The sequence below is a fragment of the Zootoca vivipara genome, chromosome 3 (genome assembly GCF_965207765.1).
Source record: "Zootoca vivipara chromosome 3, rZooViv2.hap1.1, whole genome shotgun sequence".
NCBI lineage: Eukaryota > Metazoa > Chordata > Lepidosauria > Squamata > Lacertidae > Zootoca > Zootoca vivipara.
In genome coordinates this window covers 21,169,562-21,183,037 of record NC_142586.1, presented here as the reverse complement: position 1 = coordinate 21,183,037, position 13,476 = coordinate 21,169,562, and the positions used below count along the sequence as shown (strand labels likewise).

The window sequence follows — 13,476 nt, the reverse complement described above, 5'->3', positions numbered from 1 at the left end:
AATATATAACCACTACTCAGCTTCGGTGTGTTAGGTACAGCAGCATGATAGAGTTAGGATTCTGCACAATATGTGTTATTTATTCACAAAGAACTTCTCTGAACTCTGCTGTTTGTGTAAGGAGGAAGCATGAGAATACCTTACATACATGCCTCCTTCTTTGGAGGTCTTTAAGCAGAGGCTTGACAGGCATATGTCAAGAATGCTTTGATGGTGTTTCCTGCTTGGCAGGGGGTTGGACTGGATGGCCCTTGTGGTCTCTTCCAACTCTATGATTCTATGATTCTATATATGTACACACATATATATATGTATGTGTGTGTGTGTGTGTGTGTGTATGCATGCATAACATAACATATATTCAGTGGTACCTCTACGTATCCTTCGGGATACGTATGCACCAAACCCGGAAGTATTTTTCCAGGTTTTGCTGCGCGCGCATGTGCAGAAGCGGCATCTCCAGATACGCACACCTCGGGATCCGACCGAAGCTCTGGAACAGATCCCATGCATAACTGGAGATACCACTGTACATCCTATATATTCCCCTTGAAGAATACCTGAAAATTTAATGTAACTTGGAGGCAATCAACAAAGTATCAGGATTCAGAAGACTGGCTGGTTTTTCCATTGGAAAGAATGGCAAACAAAAACCAACTGTGACTACAGAAATGTATGAACCAGTTGCAAATTAGCAACTAAACAAATGGAGTAAATGATGTATGAATATATATATATATATATATATATATATATATATATATATATATATATATAATAATTAACTGAACAAAAAAAAGAGAGGCTTCTACATCTATATACAGCAGGCATCCCCAAACTTCAGCCCTCCAGATGTTTTGGACTACAATTCCCGTCTTCCCCAACCACTGGTCTTGTTAGCTAGGGATCATGGGAGTTGTAGGCCAAAACATCTGGAGGGCCGCAGTTTGGGGGTGCCTTATATACAGCATGGCTCTAAAAACGGTGTTCATGTGTTTCGGGGGCCGGGAGTTGTCTAAAAAAGAGCTTTCCATCACAAATGAATGTCCGTATGATTTTTTTTTTTTGGTAGCCTATGTAAATGCTTTTCCTACACAAGCTTACACGATAAAATCAGTTCAGCTGATATGATGATAATGATGTTGGTTATTTTGTGATCCTAGCCACGTTGATGATATGTGCAATACGTGAGAGAGTAACACCATCAATATACTTCAGCTATACTTGATTACGAATCTGTATCTAATTTTCACAAACTTTGTCAGAAACTTATGCATGATCCCTCACGACATGTCAAGTATAACTAGATGGGGGGGGGGGATACTGTGTTTAGATTTTATGTGATGATACATATTTTGTTAAATTTACCTTTATATTCAATGGCAAATCCTGACATGCCGACGGAAGCATCACTACGAAATGCCAGAAATAGGTTATTACCACTGCTTTCTATTCTTTCAGGTGCCTGGGAGCCTTGAAAACTGCCAATTAGAGGGCTGTTGGAATCTTCTCCTTCATAAATATGCAAAAAATCATAACTGGGTTCCATGTTGAAACTGAAATAGAGAAGCAAGAAATAAAATGTCTCTGTTGATGTTGTTGTTGCTTAGAAAAGAGAAAATGGCATCAACATTCCAACTCTACTTCTAAAATTTGTGGTGTACTTAAATGAAGGGTTAGGGTTCATTCTCTCTCCCACATTCTAAAGTATGAACAAATGGTAAAGTCTAACTTATTATACTGCAATTTATTTCAGAATGCCACACTGTTGTTTTGTTCCAGCCCCCCTCCACACACACACACACACACCATTCCTTATTAATACTTGTTAGTTAATGTTTTGGCCCTCAGTGTTTTCTGGATAGGCACAAGAAGATGGGCAGCTAAAAGCCTATATATGCCAACCCAACCTGCATTTTCATGGGGAAGAATCTGGCATGCAGCCCTTTGCCTCTATATATTTTGCCTGTTCCTTGGATTCCAGTAGCTTAAGGGTGTTTTCCACATGTTCACAAGTCTTCTCATAAATCTTTGGGTTCTGTTGATGTTTTATTTGAGGATGATAATGTCACTATCTACTTTAACAGTAGCTTAACTGGAACCATTAACTGATCCCTAGAAAGCAGTTTTAACTAAAGTAATTGGAACTTCTTTTGCAACTCCTTCAAAGTTTAGTAGCTTAAATTATATACTTTTTGCATTTATCACCATTCTGTGTCTCTCTGCCATATCCACATACCTACCTACCTACCTAGCACTAAATAGGTCCAACAGCATTGTTTACTAGAGTTTAGGGAATCAAGATATTTACTTTACTCAAAAAATTGTGCAAATTAATCTGTATGAGATGAACTTTAAAGGAAAATCAAGACGTTGATCCCAGCACATACCTGGGAGTGCTCAAATCAGGTTTTAAAAATGGTGGTGTTTTGGAGGAAAATGGCAATAACTCAATTATTAAGAAGAGACTGTGACAACTTGTAGCTGTAGCAAAATTACACCACTTTCTTTAATAAGTTCTTTCATCCTCATTCCCTCATTCCCACCCCTGATCACTGTAATGATACCCATTCTTATGGCCTGCAAATGTTGTTGTGGAAATAGAGGGGCATTTTTGGCTCAGTACCAGAGTGCAGTAAGTTGAGAGAGAGAGAGAGAGAGAGAGAGAGAGAGAGAGAGAGAGAGAGAGAGAGAGAGAGAGAGAGAAACTACAAACTAAGCAAACTCCTAACAACTAGGAATAGAAACAGGAGCCCAACACTTTTGTGGTAATTGCGGTTCCACCCCTATTTTTCTTAATTGACTGGTTTGGTATTTTGGGGAGACTCTCCAGAAGAGCACGGTGCAGGGAGATGCCATAGGAAGGCAAGATTCAGCAGAAATTATGAGCAGAATTCTCTTCTATGGAATGCTCCTGATCTCATCTAACATTTGGGGGTAATACAGTTGTCGCACCAAAAAGGAAATAAAAAGCAGAAATCCCAAAATGGTGAAAGCCAATATTTATGGTAAAAAGCTGAAAGAGTTTGGAAAATATATAGCAATCTTCGGGGAAGTAGAGATGAATTTCTCCTGCTTTTTTTACCTGTATCGAGATATATTTTTAAATGTTGTCTCCTCCCCCCAAAAAATAAACAAACACTGATTTGCACTTGGTGGGGGTTATACTTTTTCTGTTGCTTTGAGTAAACTAGTACAGTAATATAGACACTCAACACCTTTACCATGCGGTGATTACATCCCACATTCATTTTAATTAATTCTTATACCCTGTGGATGAAATTTTCAAAGAAGGGGAGGGGGAGAAGTGCCACAGAACAATCTATCCCTTATGTGTATGGAGGTTAGAAGAAAGAAATGTATCTTTCTGCAGCTCTTCAGGATCAAATATGACACACACACACCCTCCCAATTTAAGAAGACTGCAGTCAGTCAAGAGTTCTCACACTGACTTCAAGGGGAGATGGACTAAATCACAGATGTACTAATACTGCCCTGTATCAGCAGTAGCAAATCACATTTTGTATCCTTCCTAAGCTGGTGTGCTAGCGGCTCAATTGAAAAATTAAATCACTACACTGGATGTCCTCACTGTTCTACGGCAGGGGTCCCCAAACTAAGGCCCGGGGGCTGGATGCGGCCCAATCACCTTCTAAATCCGGCCCGCGGACGGTTCAGGAATCAGCATGTTTTTACATGAGTAGAATGTGTCCTTTTATTTAAAATGCATCTCTGGGTTATTTGTGGGGCATAGGAATTCATTCACATTTTTTCCCAAAATATAGCCCGGCCCCCCACAAGGTCTGAGGGACAGTGGACCAAAGCCCCCTGCTGAAAAAGTTTGCTGACCCCTGTTCTACGGCTTTCATAGTACGGAAGCCCTGTGCAATACTTATTTCCACTTTCTCTGTCAATATATGGATATAATATACATTGCCCTGAAGAAGAAAGTATACAGACATCCCCCAGAATACCTTGTGGCATACGTACCAACAGTTTGGGAAGCTCTGTTCTAAGTGCACCTTAAAAAGGCAGATGACACTAAGCTCTGATACACAAGTTGTGTATTTAGCACTATTAAAGCAAACATATGGAAGTTTTCACCCACCATGCCACAAATCTAACTGTATAAAGATAATGCTATAAAGTTACACTGTCTGTGACTAACCAGGAAGGAGACCTCGGGAGGCTCAGTGAAAATATCAAGCCACTGTACAGTGGTACTAAAAAAGCAAATGCCATGTTAGAGATTATTAGGAAAGGGACAGAACATGGAGCGCAAATACTCATGATGTCTTTATAAATCTATTGTGCAAAGCATTTGTAATATTGTGTATAGTTCTGTGAAAAAGTGAGAAAGGGGGAACCAAAGTAATTAAGGGCACATTCTTTATCAGGAAATACATCAGGGCTTTTTTGTATAGGGAAAAAAAAGCAATGATGAAATTTTATAAGATTGGGGGGGGGGATATGAAGAGGTTAGGCAGAGAGAAAATGTTGCCCCTCTTTAGAACTTGGGGCAATTCAACAACATTGTCTGGAAGTAGCTTCAGGGTGGACAAAATAAAGTAGTTCTTAACACAATGCATAATTAAATTATAGAACATACTGCCACATGATGCCATGATGGGCATTATCTTAGTGGATAGATATTTTTATGGATTTGGTAGATATTTTATTTATTTATTATTACGGTCGAGGACCAGCTCTTAGAAGTAAAATAAAATAAAATAAGACAGAACCCTTTGAAAAAACAGTTTCTGGGAGCATAACGTATAAAAGTCGCTTTGAACAAGATTTAAAAGAAAATTATTAATAACAATGCTAAAAGTTTAACCCTTAAAATAGTGGCTGCAGAAAGCTGAGCCTAGCTTGCTCGGGGTTCCATTGAGGAAAAAATCAGATGGGCTGGGAAGAAAGTCTGTGTCTGCATATTTGGGTATCTTAGTGGATAGCTTTGTCTATCAGCAACTATTAAGGGGAACCTTTTTGCCTCTGAATACCAGCTACTAGGGGAAAACAGCAGAGAAGGCAGGTGGGGGGAGTTTAATCAAACCTAGTTTCCAGCCCTTACCTCCTCTCCCTCTCCATTTTAGTCAATCCATGGTCCCCCGTAGCCTTGTAAAGATAGCTAAGAGAGCCATCACAAAAAAGTAAAGCAGCAAGGCCCCCTCCAGCCCCCCGTAATTTTAGCATTGGGACTTGTAGAATCGAAGAGTTGGAATGGACCCTGAGGGTCATCTAGACTCAGGAGCTTTGATGCCCTTCTGGCAGGCATTTGCTCACTGTTGGAAGCAAAACTAGATGCCCCCCATAGAGCTTCTCTTAAGTTCTTATTCGCTTCTACATCTTCCTGTAGCACCAACACAGAACGTTCTAAATGAAGGCTGTAGGGCATTGCTTGGGCGGAAAAGTAATTAGAAATGCTATGAAGTGATAAATGATGTGATTTTTTGAAAGTGACATTTAAATAAATACATGCTGTAAAAAATAAAAAAAGCATGGCTCTAGAAATGGTACCTTTTGAATATCAAGGCAATGACAAAATCAGGGTTTACTTTTATTCTCCAGTCACACTCCTTCCCAGGAGGATACGGCTGCGGGTAGTTTGGTGATAAAATAACACCTGCCGGGCCTGTGAGGTTTCCACCACATGCAGCTGTCACAGAACACAGAGGAGAGGAAAGCAAAATTGATCACAATGGTCACACTAAGCACTGGCAATTGTCAAAGTAAGTTGAGACCTTATACATTTAATTATTCCTTTCTACCATCTTACTTTTTAGCTAATTGCTGTTCAATAATGCAAGAGCAAAAAGAACTAAGCACATATAGGAATGTGTGTGTTTGCAACGTGTTTACGTATGCATGCGTGTATGTACTATGTGCATGCAGTGGTACCTCTGGTTACGAACTTAATTTGTTACGGAGGCCCGTTCTTAACCTGAAACTGTTCTTCACTAGAGGCGCGCTTTCGCTAATGGGGCCTCTTGCTGCCGCTGCACCGCCAGCACACGATTTCCATTCTCATCCAGGGGCAAAGTTCTCAACTTGACGTAACTCTTCCAGGTTAGCGGAGTTTGTAACCTGAAGCGTTTGTAACCTGAGGCGTTTGTAACTCGAGGTACCACTGTATATCACTATCCAACACCACCCTTCCCTCCCCCCAGATATTTATGTCATGTGCAAGTCGAAACAACATAACAGGGACAAAGATTCTAGCCCAGCCCTCTATTGAACTAGGTTTTGCAAGGTGCACACTGCTAGAAGTTGGTTTGTTGTTGTTTTTTGGTGTTTTTTTAAAAAAAAGAAGTTAGCTGTTTTTTTTTTTAAAAAAAAAAAGTTAAATGCTCTCTGCATGTATGAAGCAGCTACCACCTTATTCTGCTACGAGAGGCGTATCCAACCCACAAATCATAGGAAGTGGCCTGCCAGCTCTCACAGCTTTATCCCCCATTCTCAGTACTGTGGTTCTCGGGACTTCGATTGAGATATAAAGCCCTCTGCTTGTTCAGTAGAGATCACTACCTAAAGGTCAGACAGAGGGCTTCATTTCCCAATCCTAGTGCTGTCCACCACCCTGCTAAAATTATGAGATAATGAGCTATGTCTGCTATTTAGAGATAAAAAGGTAGCACCCTCAACACTGGGGAGGATTGCAAACACTGTCTTTCTCCCTCCACAGCTACAGAGTAACTGTGCGTAGGACTGGCAGCCAAAATCTGCAATTATAATACTGTAGAAATGAAACACAACAAAGCGAACAACAACAAAGCATTAATAAATCAGCTGCAAAATAACAGGAGAAAGATAAGATAAGACAGAAGCAGCAACATAGTCATTTCATAATCCAGGTTCCTAAAATCTGATGGAAGAGAAAAGGAACCTCTGTAAAGTATGTCACATATCAGGAGCAGGGGTTGGGGTGGCAAAGACCTATGAAAGGAGAGGTTTTGTTTATTAAAGTAGGTCAAAGTATGACAAAGCGTTAAGGCCTTTAAAGTGTGACAAGTATGGATAAATAGCAAAGGTATTCGAGATTTATTTAAAATTGCATCCTGATCTAACCAAGAATTCTTCTCTGGGAGGTGGATCCCATAATTTGGATTCCAGGACAGAAAACGTTAAACGTTATATTTTGGGTAATTGCAAAACAACCCCACCCCATAGTCACACAATCCTGTGTAAGGAAGGCCTCTTGAGAAGGTATTAATAATGTGCCTGGCTATTCCTCTAACAAATTCCTTCAGCAGTGCAGAGCTTCCATAAAGAAACATTCAAAATTGAGGATTAGTCTATCCTCCCGTTTGTCTTTCTTTAGACAAAAGAAAGCCAATGAAATCACTTTACTTGATTAAAAAAAGATGTCTCCCAATCCAAGTACCCAGGCAGGCACTAACGGGGGGGGGGGGGCGACAACAATTGCACAATTCTGTCTTGGCAGGTAGGCAACTAAATCTGCAACCATGCACTTAAAATTAGGGGTCTTGTTAACAGTGGTACTGAACACCTATAATTCTCATTGTAGTAACAATAGTCATCAGCCCAGGCGGCTATTTTGTTTAAAAATAGATAACGCTAACAAAATAGCTCTTTTGTCAGTTATTACTCTAGTGAAGACTCAAACATTTTCCACATCTTCTGATGACTCAGCCTGAGGTAAAATACAGAGCTGCTCTCAGAGAAGTTATAAAATGTGGACGCAGCAAAAAAAGTGAGATAAAAAATTAAACAAACATGAATGTCTGTTTGACAACAGTCAGAATGCTAAAGAGAGCTATTAAATCCCAGCTACCCTAGTATACAAGAGTAATACTTTGTGAGGATTTTAAATGCTCTATTTTATCCTGCCTTTATAGAACCTCTGAGGCTTGGAGTTCTGCTATGTTTAGTATAATGAACATTTTAAACTGCATAATCCTCAAGGTCATCCTTCTTAGTAAAATACACTTATGGTACTTTGCCATAATGACTCTCCTAAATGAACTATTTGCATGAAAAACAAACAACAAACAAAGGAAAACCAAATAGGCTAATCAGTCGGCTTTACATTCCTTGTCTAAAGGTCGAACCAGAGAGGACATTGCTTCCATTGGCTCCAATGGCGTTTTCCCTTGAAATGAAAATAGCAGCTTCAGAGAGTGATGACAGAAAAAAGAGAGAATACATTCTCTCTCCAGGCCCACAGTCCTGTGGCTTTCCTTTGGCTGCTATTTAAGTAAAAGAATTGTGAGTGTTAATTACATTCACACTGCTGACTTCACATCTACAGTATTTGGCTCCAAGTATTAATTCTTCCTGATACACTAGCAAGTCTGGCCTTTCCTCTTCATTTCTACAACCAAAAATTTAGTTCGCACTCAAGATTAAGTGGAAGGGGGTTGGGGGGCTGCTCTGTTAGCATTTCAGTGGGGGGGGGTGTAGGGGGTAGGGTTGCCAGACTCAATAGAGGACAGGACTTCTGTGCCTTTAATTACCCTGCTCTCTTTTGAGTCTGGAAACCTTAAAGAGAAACCAGCAGACCCTTTGTTTAATTTCCAAGCAAAGGGTCTGCTGGTTTCTCTTTAAGGTTTCCAGACTCAAAAGAGAGCAGGGCAATTAAAGGCACAGAAGTCCTGTCCACTATTGAGTCTGGCAACCCTAGCAGGGGGAGGCTGCTGCTTGGAGGGGCAAAGGAGCAGAGAGGTAGGCATGGTGTAAACAAACCAGCAGAATTGCTGGATTGGCTCCACTAGTGCGTTTGCACCATGTTGACCTCCCTGATGCCAGGTTCCTCCCTTTCCTAGTAAGCTGGTACAGTAAAGTCACTTCCGACGTAGAAGGAGGTGAGGTTGTGGGCGGGCCACGAGCCCGAGCACGCGCTGGGAGAATGAGTGCCATTCTCACAGCCCATTGGCTGGCTCCCAGACGCGGCGCTCCCTTGGCATGCCCAATTGGGACGCTCCAAGGGGGCATGGCTCGCTAATTTAAGCGAGCGCGCGGCTGGGATTCAGTCTCTTTCCTGATCCCAGCCGCTTCGCTTTTTCTTCATTGGAGAACTCCCCTTTTAATTGCTTCTTGTTGTTTTTCTATCTTCCAGGTGCTTGGTGGTTCCAGCCTGCAGCGCTGAGGAGCGGCTGGTCGGCCACGGGCAGCTGGTCGGGCGTTTCGCTTGCTGGCGGCTCTTTTCTCACTTGCCACGGCCGTCTCCGCCGCCAGCGCGCCGCCACCGCCGTGCTTGGGCGATTGGCGCTTGCCCGCGGCTGCCTCCGCAGCCGCCGGGCTCGCAGCCACCGCTCCCGTGTGCCTCAACGCTCTGGGCGCCTCCCGCCCAGTCGCCTCTCTGCTTGCTCTGCGCTCGGAGCTTCTGGGGCTTCCCGAGCGCCACAGAACAGCAGTTTATAGAGCCGAGCTGCAGCTGATCGCAGCGCTGGCACTTTCGCGCACGCTTCCAAGGCTCGCCTCCAGCCGCCCTCCGTTGCCGCCAGGTCAAGCCGCCCGTCCAAGGCTTATTTTGGAGACATCATCTTGCTTACAAGTTACAAGTACTGTATTTATATTTTACGTTTACAGCGTTGTCTGATGTTCATTGGCTTGAGCCGAGAGTTTGAGCAGGGTGTGTGTGTGTGCCGGCCTCTGCTGTTTTCATTAGCTCGACTTAATTTTGCTTTGTTGTTATCGGTTACCAGGGTAACGTGGACTGCCATGTTACATTTGCGCACGTGCTCGGCGCCATTTTGAGTGTGGCTTCGCCTCACTTCGGTGGCCATATTAGGAGGGACAACCCCGGCCTAGTTTTCTACTGCAGGCTTGCAGGGCAGCAATCATTAATGGGTCAGGTTCATGCCAGCCCCCCACAAAATAATAATAATAATAATAATAATAATAATAATAATAATAATAATAATAAATGAGAATAGTAATAATTTATAAGAATAATAATATTTAATAAGAATATATATATATATATTTAAAATAACACCAACTGTGGGCAGCATTCATGAATGGCAGGGGGTTGAGCTAGGTCACCCTAAGGTTCCCTTCCAATTCTACGATGCTTTGTGTCCTAGCAATCAAAGCGACAACTGCCAATTTCAGGATGATCCTCTGGGCCCCTTCCAACTGCTTATGCTTATTATGCTCTTTTATATACATATACATATTTTATTAGTTTTACAAAAAGAAGAAACTCAACACTTTATCACAACAAATACGAGAAAAAATAACAACAACAACAACAACAAATCCTTTTCCCTATGCTTATTATGCTCAGTTCATTTTGAGTTAATTAATTCACATCAACACAATTAATTTAAATACCACCTTTTACCCCCCCCCCCTGGAGTTTTATTCCAGTGTTTCATTTGCTTATAAACAGTGTTTACTGCCTTTAGCCTCTTTTAAAGCTGTGGTTTGATTATTACTGTCTCTGTTCATGGTACCACACATTTAGCTTAGTTAATCCAATATCTTTTATGGAAATTTCATCATAAGGAATCCTAGTATACAACAGATTGGGATCTCTTACGTTATGAGTTACATTAATTTGCAGTTGCTTTGCGTTTTAAGTTGGCCTAGTTTTACTTCAGGCTTGCGGATATCTGCTAGTCTTATTCAAGATGCATTTACAATATTCTTTAGGTTAGCTGGGGCCTATGGTCATTTTACTTCACAACAATTTGATTTATCATAGGAATTAATTGTTAGTGAAGCTGGGGGGATGTGCTCGCTCATTTCAAGTTAATTAGCTTGCTTTTAGCCATCTACACTCATACCTCGGTTTTGAGTGCACTTCGGTTTGAGTACTTTCGGTTTAAGTACTCCACGGACCTGTCTGGAACGGATTAATCCACTTTCCATTACTTTCAATGGTAAAGTTCACTTCAGGTTAAGGACGCTTCAGGTTAAGTACAGACTTCCGGAACCAATAGTGTTCTTAAACCGAGGTACCACTGTATTCACCTCGGGTAATCTCAATAACAGGGGAATGGCTTGGTGTAACTGTTTTGTTCATTTACTTTCTTGATTGATTACATTTCGTGTTACTTTATTTGCATTCGCGAGGGTCAATTTCGTTGTTGGGAAACTGCTCTGCTTATCTCTGACTAGTAGCAGTTAGCTCACCTTGTCAGACCTCGGTTCGGTGGACTCCGAGGTCGTGGGGTTTTTATCCCTACATGGGCCACTATCATATTCTGCATTGCAATTTCAGGATGACCCTCTGGGTCCCTTCCAACTGTTTAGGCTCACTATTCTCAGTTCATCTTGAGTTAATCAATTCGCATCGGCACAATTAATTTAAAACCACCATTCACTGTCATCACCTGAAGTGCGTGTTTGTAATACCAATGTGGCAGGTCTGATCCCCGTTTGAAAGCTGCATATCCCTGCATTGCGGGGGGTTGGACTAGATGTCCTTCAGGTTCCCATTCTAGTTGTGCTGAAAACCTCTTTTAATATCAATTTCTTTGGTTTTTCCTGTCTAGTACAATAATTTGAAATATCGGTGCAGAAACATAGAAAAATTGTCCGATTTATTACTCAGTTTCAAAGCCTGGCTAGTGCTACTGAGTGTCGTGCTTAAAATATTGAGTTGCGAACAGAGCAATATGCTTTGTTTAAAATAACTGGATTTATTTAGGCTTTCATTGCTCCGGTGGAACGCATTTTTTCGGATCCACTACTACCTTTATTGTCCCTGACTTCTAGTAATAATAATAATAATAATAGGTAAAGGTAAAGGGACCCCTGACCATTAGGTCCAGTCGTGACCGACTCTGGGGTTGCGCGCTCATCTCGCATTATTGGCCGAGGGAGCCAGCGTATAGCTTCCAGGTCATGTGGCCAGCATGACAAAGCTGCTTCTGGCAAACCAGAGCAGCACATGGAAACGCCGTTTACCTTCCCGCTGTAGCGGTACCTATTTATCTACTTGCATTTTGACGTGCTTTCGAACTGCTAGGTTGGCAGGAGCTGGGACCAAGCAACGGGAGCTCACCCCGTCACAGGGATTCGAACCGCCGACCTTCTGATCAGCAAGCCCTAGGCTTATTATGCAGATATAATAATAATAATAATAATAATAATAATAATAATAATAATAATAATATAAACTCATTTTCACTTGGATTGTCCTAATTGCATTAACAGTTTTGGCCTGTTGGATTGCACTCAATAGGGTCGCTTACAGATTCTCGGTTGTGGTCCAGTATGAGCAATACTGATCGATGCCTTTTGTGCATTATTATTGTGGTAATGTTTGCATAATTTTAAAAAAAAAAGAAACCAAACAAACCCTTCATGTATTAGACTTAAGCTTTTCAGTAATTTAAGCTGTGTGTCGCACCAAACTGTTGGGCCGCCTCCTTACTATCTTACTGTTTCGTGACTACTTCAGCGAAAGCAATATCGGTTTGCAATCTTCTTATTTGATTAGAACCACATGGACTCGTCAGGCTGTGTCTATACTTGGTTCCTGATTAACCCACTCCTTTCCTGTAAATTGCCTGTGTACATTCTGCCCATTTGTTGATCACATTGATGGCAGTAGAAGTAGTGCTTTAGATAAGAAAGGAGAAGTGCACCATTAATAATGATTATAATAATTTCAATATGTAATAATAATAGTAAGCACCGTGCTGATATTGACAATCACAAATATCTTCCGTGTATCAGTTATAATTGGACTACTGCTACTATAGCAATAATACATATGTAATAGTAGTAATAATTAAAAAACAACAGCAAAGCTTCTATCGCAATTTGTGCTTTCTATCGCCTTGTCTTGGGCCCTGGGGTCTCTTGAACTTCACAAGCCGGGCCGGCCATTTGGACTTCATTCCTCTTCATATGGGTGTACTCCTGGCTTAACTTACTGGATCTCTACAACGGGGTATCTCTCTGGCAGAACAATTTGTAATGTTTTCCATATGATCAGGTTCAAGCAGGGCTCCACAGACACCAGTGGGCGCGTGAAGTTGGTGATTACATACAATTTAACCTTTTCAAGTTTCTTCTCATAGTAGTGGCACTTCACCTGGTATGAAGGACTTCAGAGATCTCTGCGTTTGTCTTTGGATTGATAGTCGCGCTGTCATCTGTGTCCCGGAAGAACAGGCGTTGAGTTCCAAGAGGATGTTGCTCCCGCTGCGTGCATTTGTGCAGTTTTGCCTTAAGATGGGACTTAAGTCCAAAATCATTGGTGTCAGACTTGGTGGCCTTTCGGCTAGCCTGGGTATTATTACATGCTATTTAACCTTTGGAAGTTTCTTTCATAATAGTTCCAGTTCACCCAGGATGGAGGACTTCAGAGATCACCACGTTTGCTTTGGGATGGATAATTGAGCTGTCATCGGTGCCCTTGAAAAGCAGTCCAAGATGATGTCACTCTCACTCCGTGCAATCGTGCAGCTTCACCTTAAGTTTCTCTTCACCTTCCCAGCACATTTATTCCTGGGGTTACTAATGGCATCGCGATGCCTTGCCTCGATGGGCTGT

General features: G+C 41.6%; 1 protein-coding gene across 1 annotated transcript in view; it reads right to left on the bottom strand.

The window, feature by feature from the left end:
* Positions 1-13,476, bottom strand: part of CSMD1 (CUB and Sushi multiple domains 1) — a 946,508-nt gene that overhangs the window by 166,801 nt on the left and 766,231 nt on the right. The window contains exons 28-29 of the mRNA XM_035109950.3: positions 5,521-5,659; positions 1,369-1,556 (exon numbers count right to left, since the gene is read on the bottom strand). Of these exons, the coding sequence (XP_034965841.3) occupies positions 1,369-1,556; positions 5,521-5,659 (327 nt within the window). The remainder of the gene's footprint in view (positions 1-1,368; positions 1,557-5,520; positions 5,660-13,476) is intronic.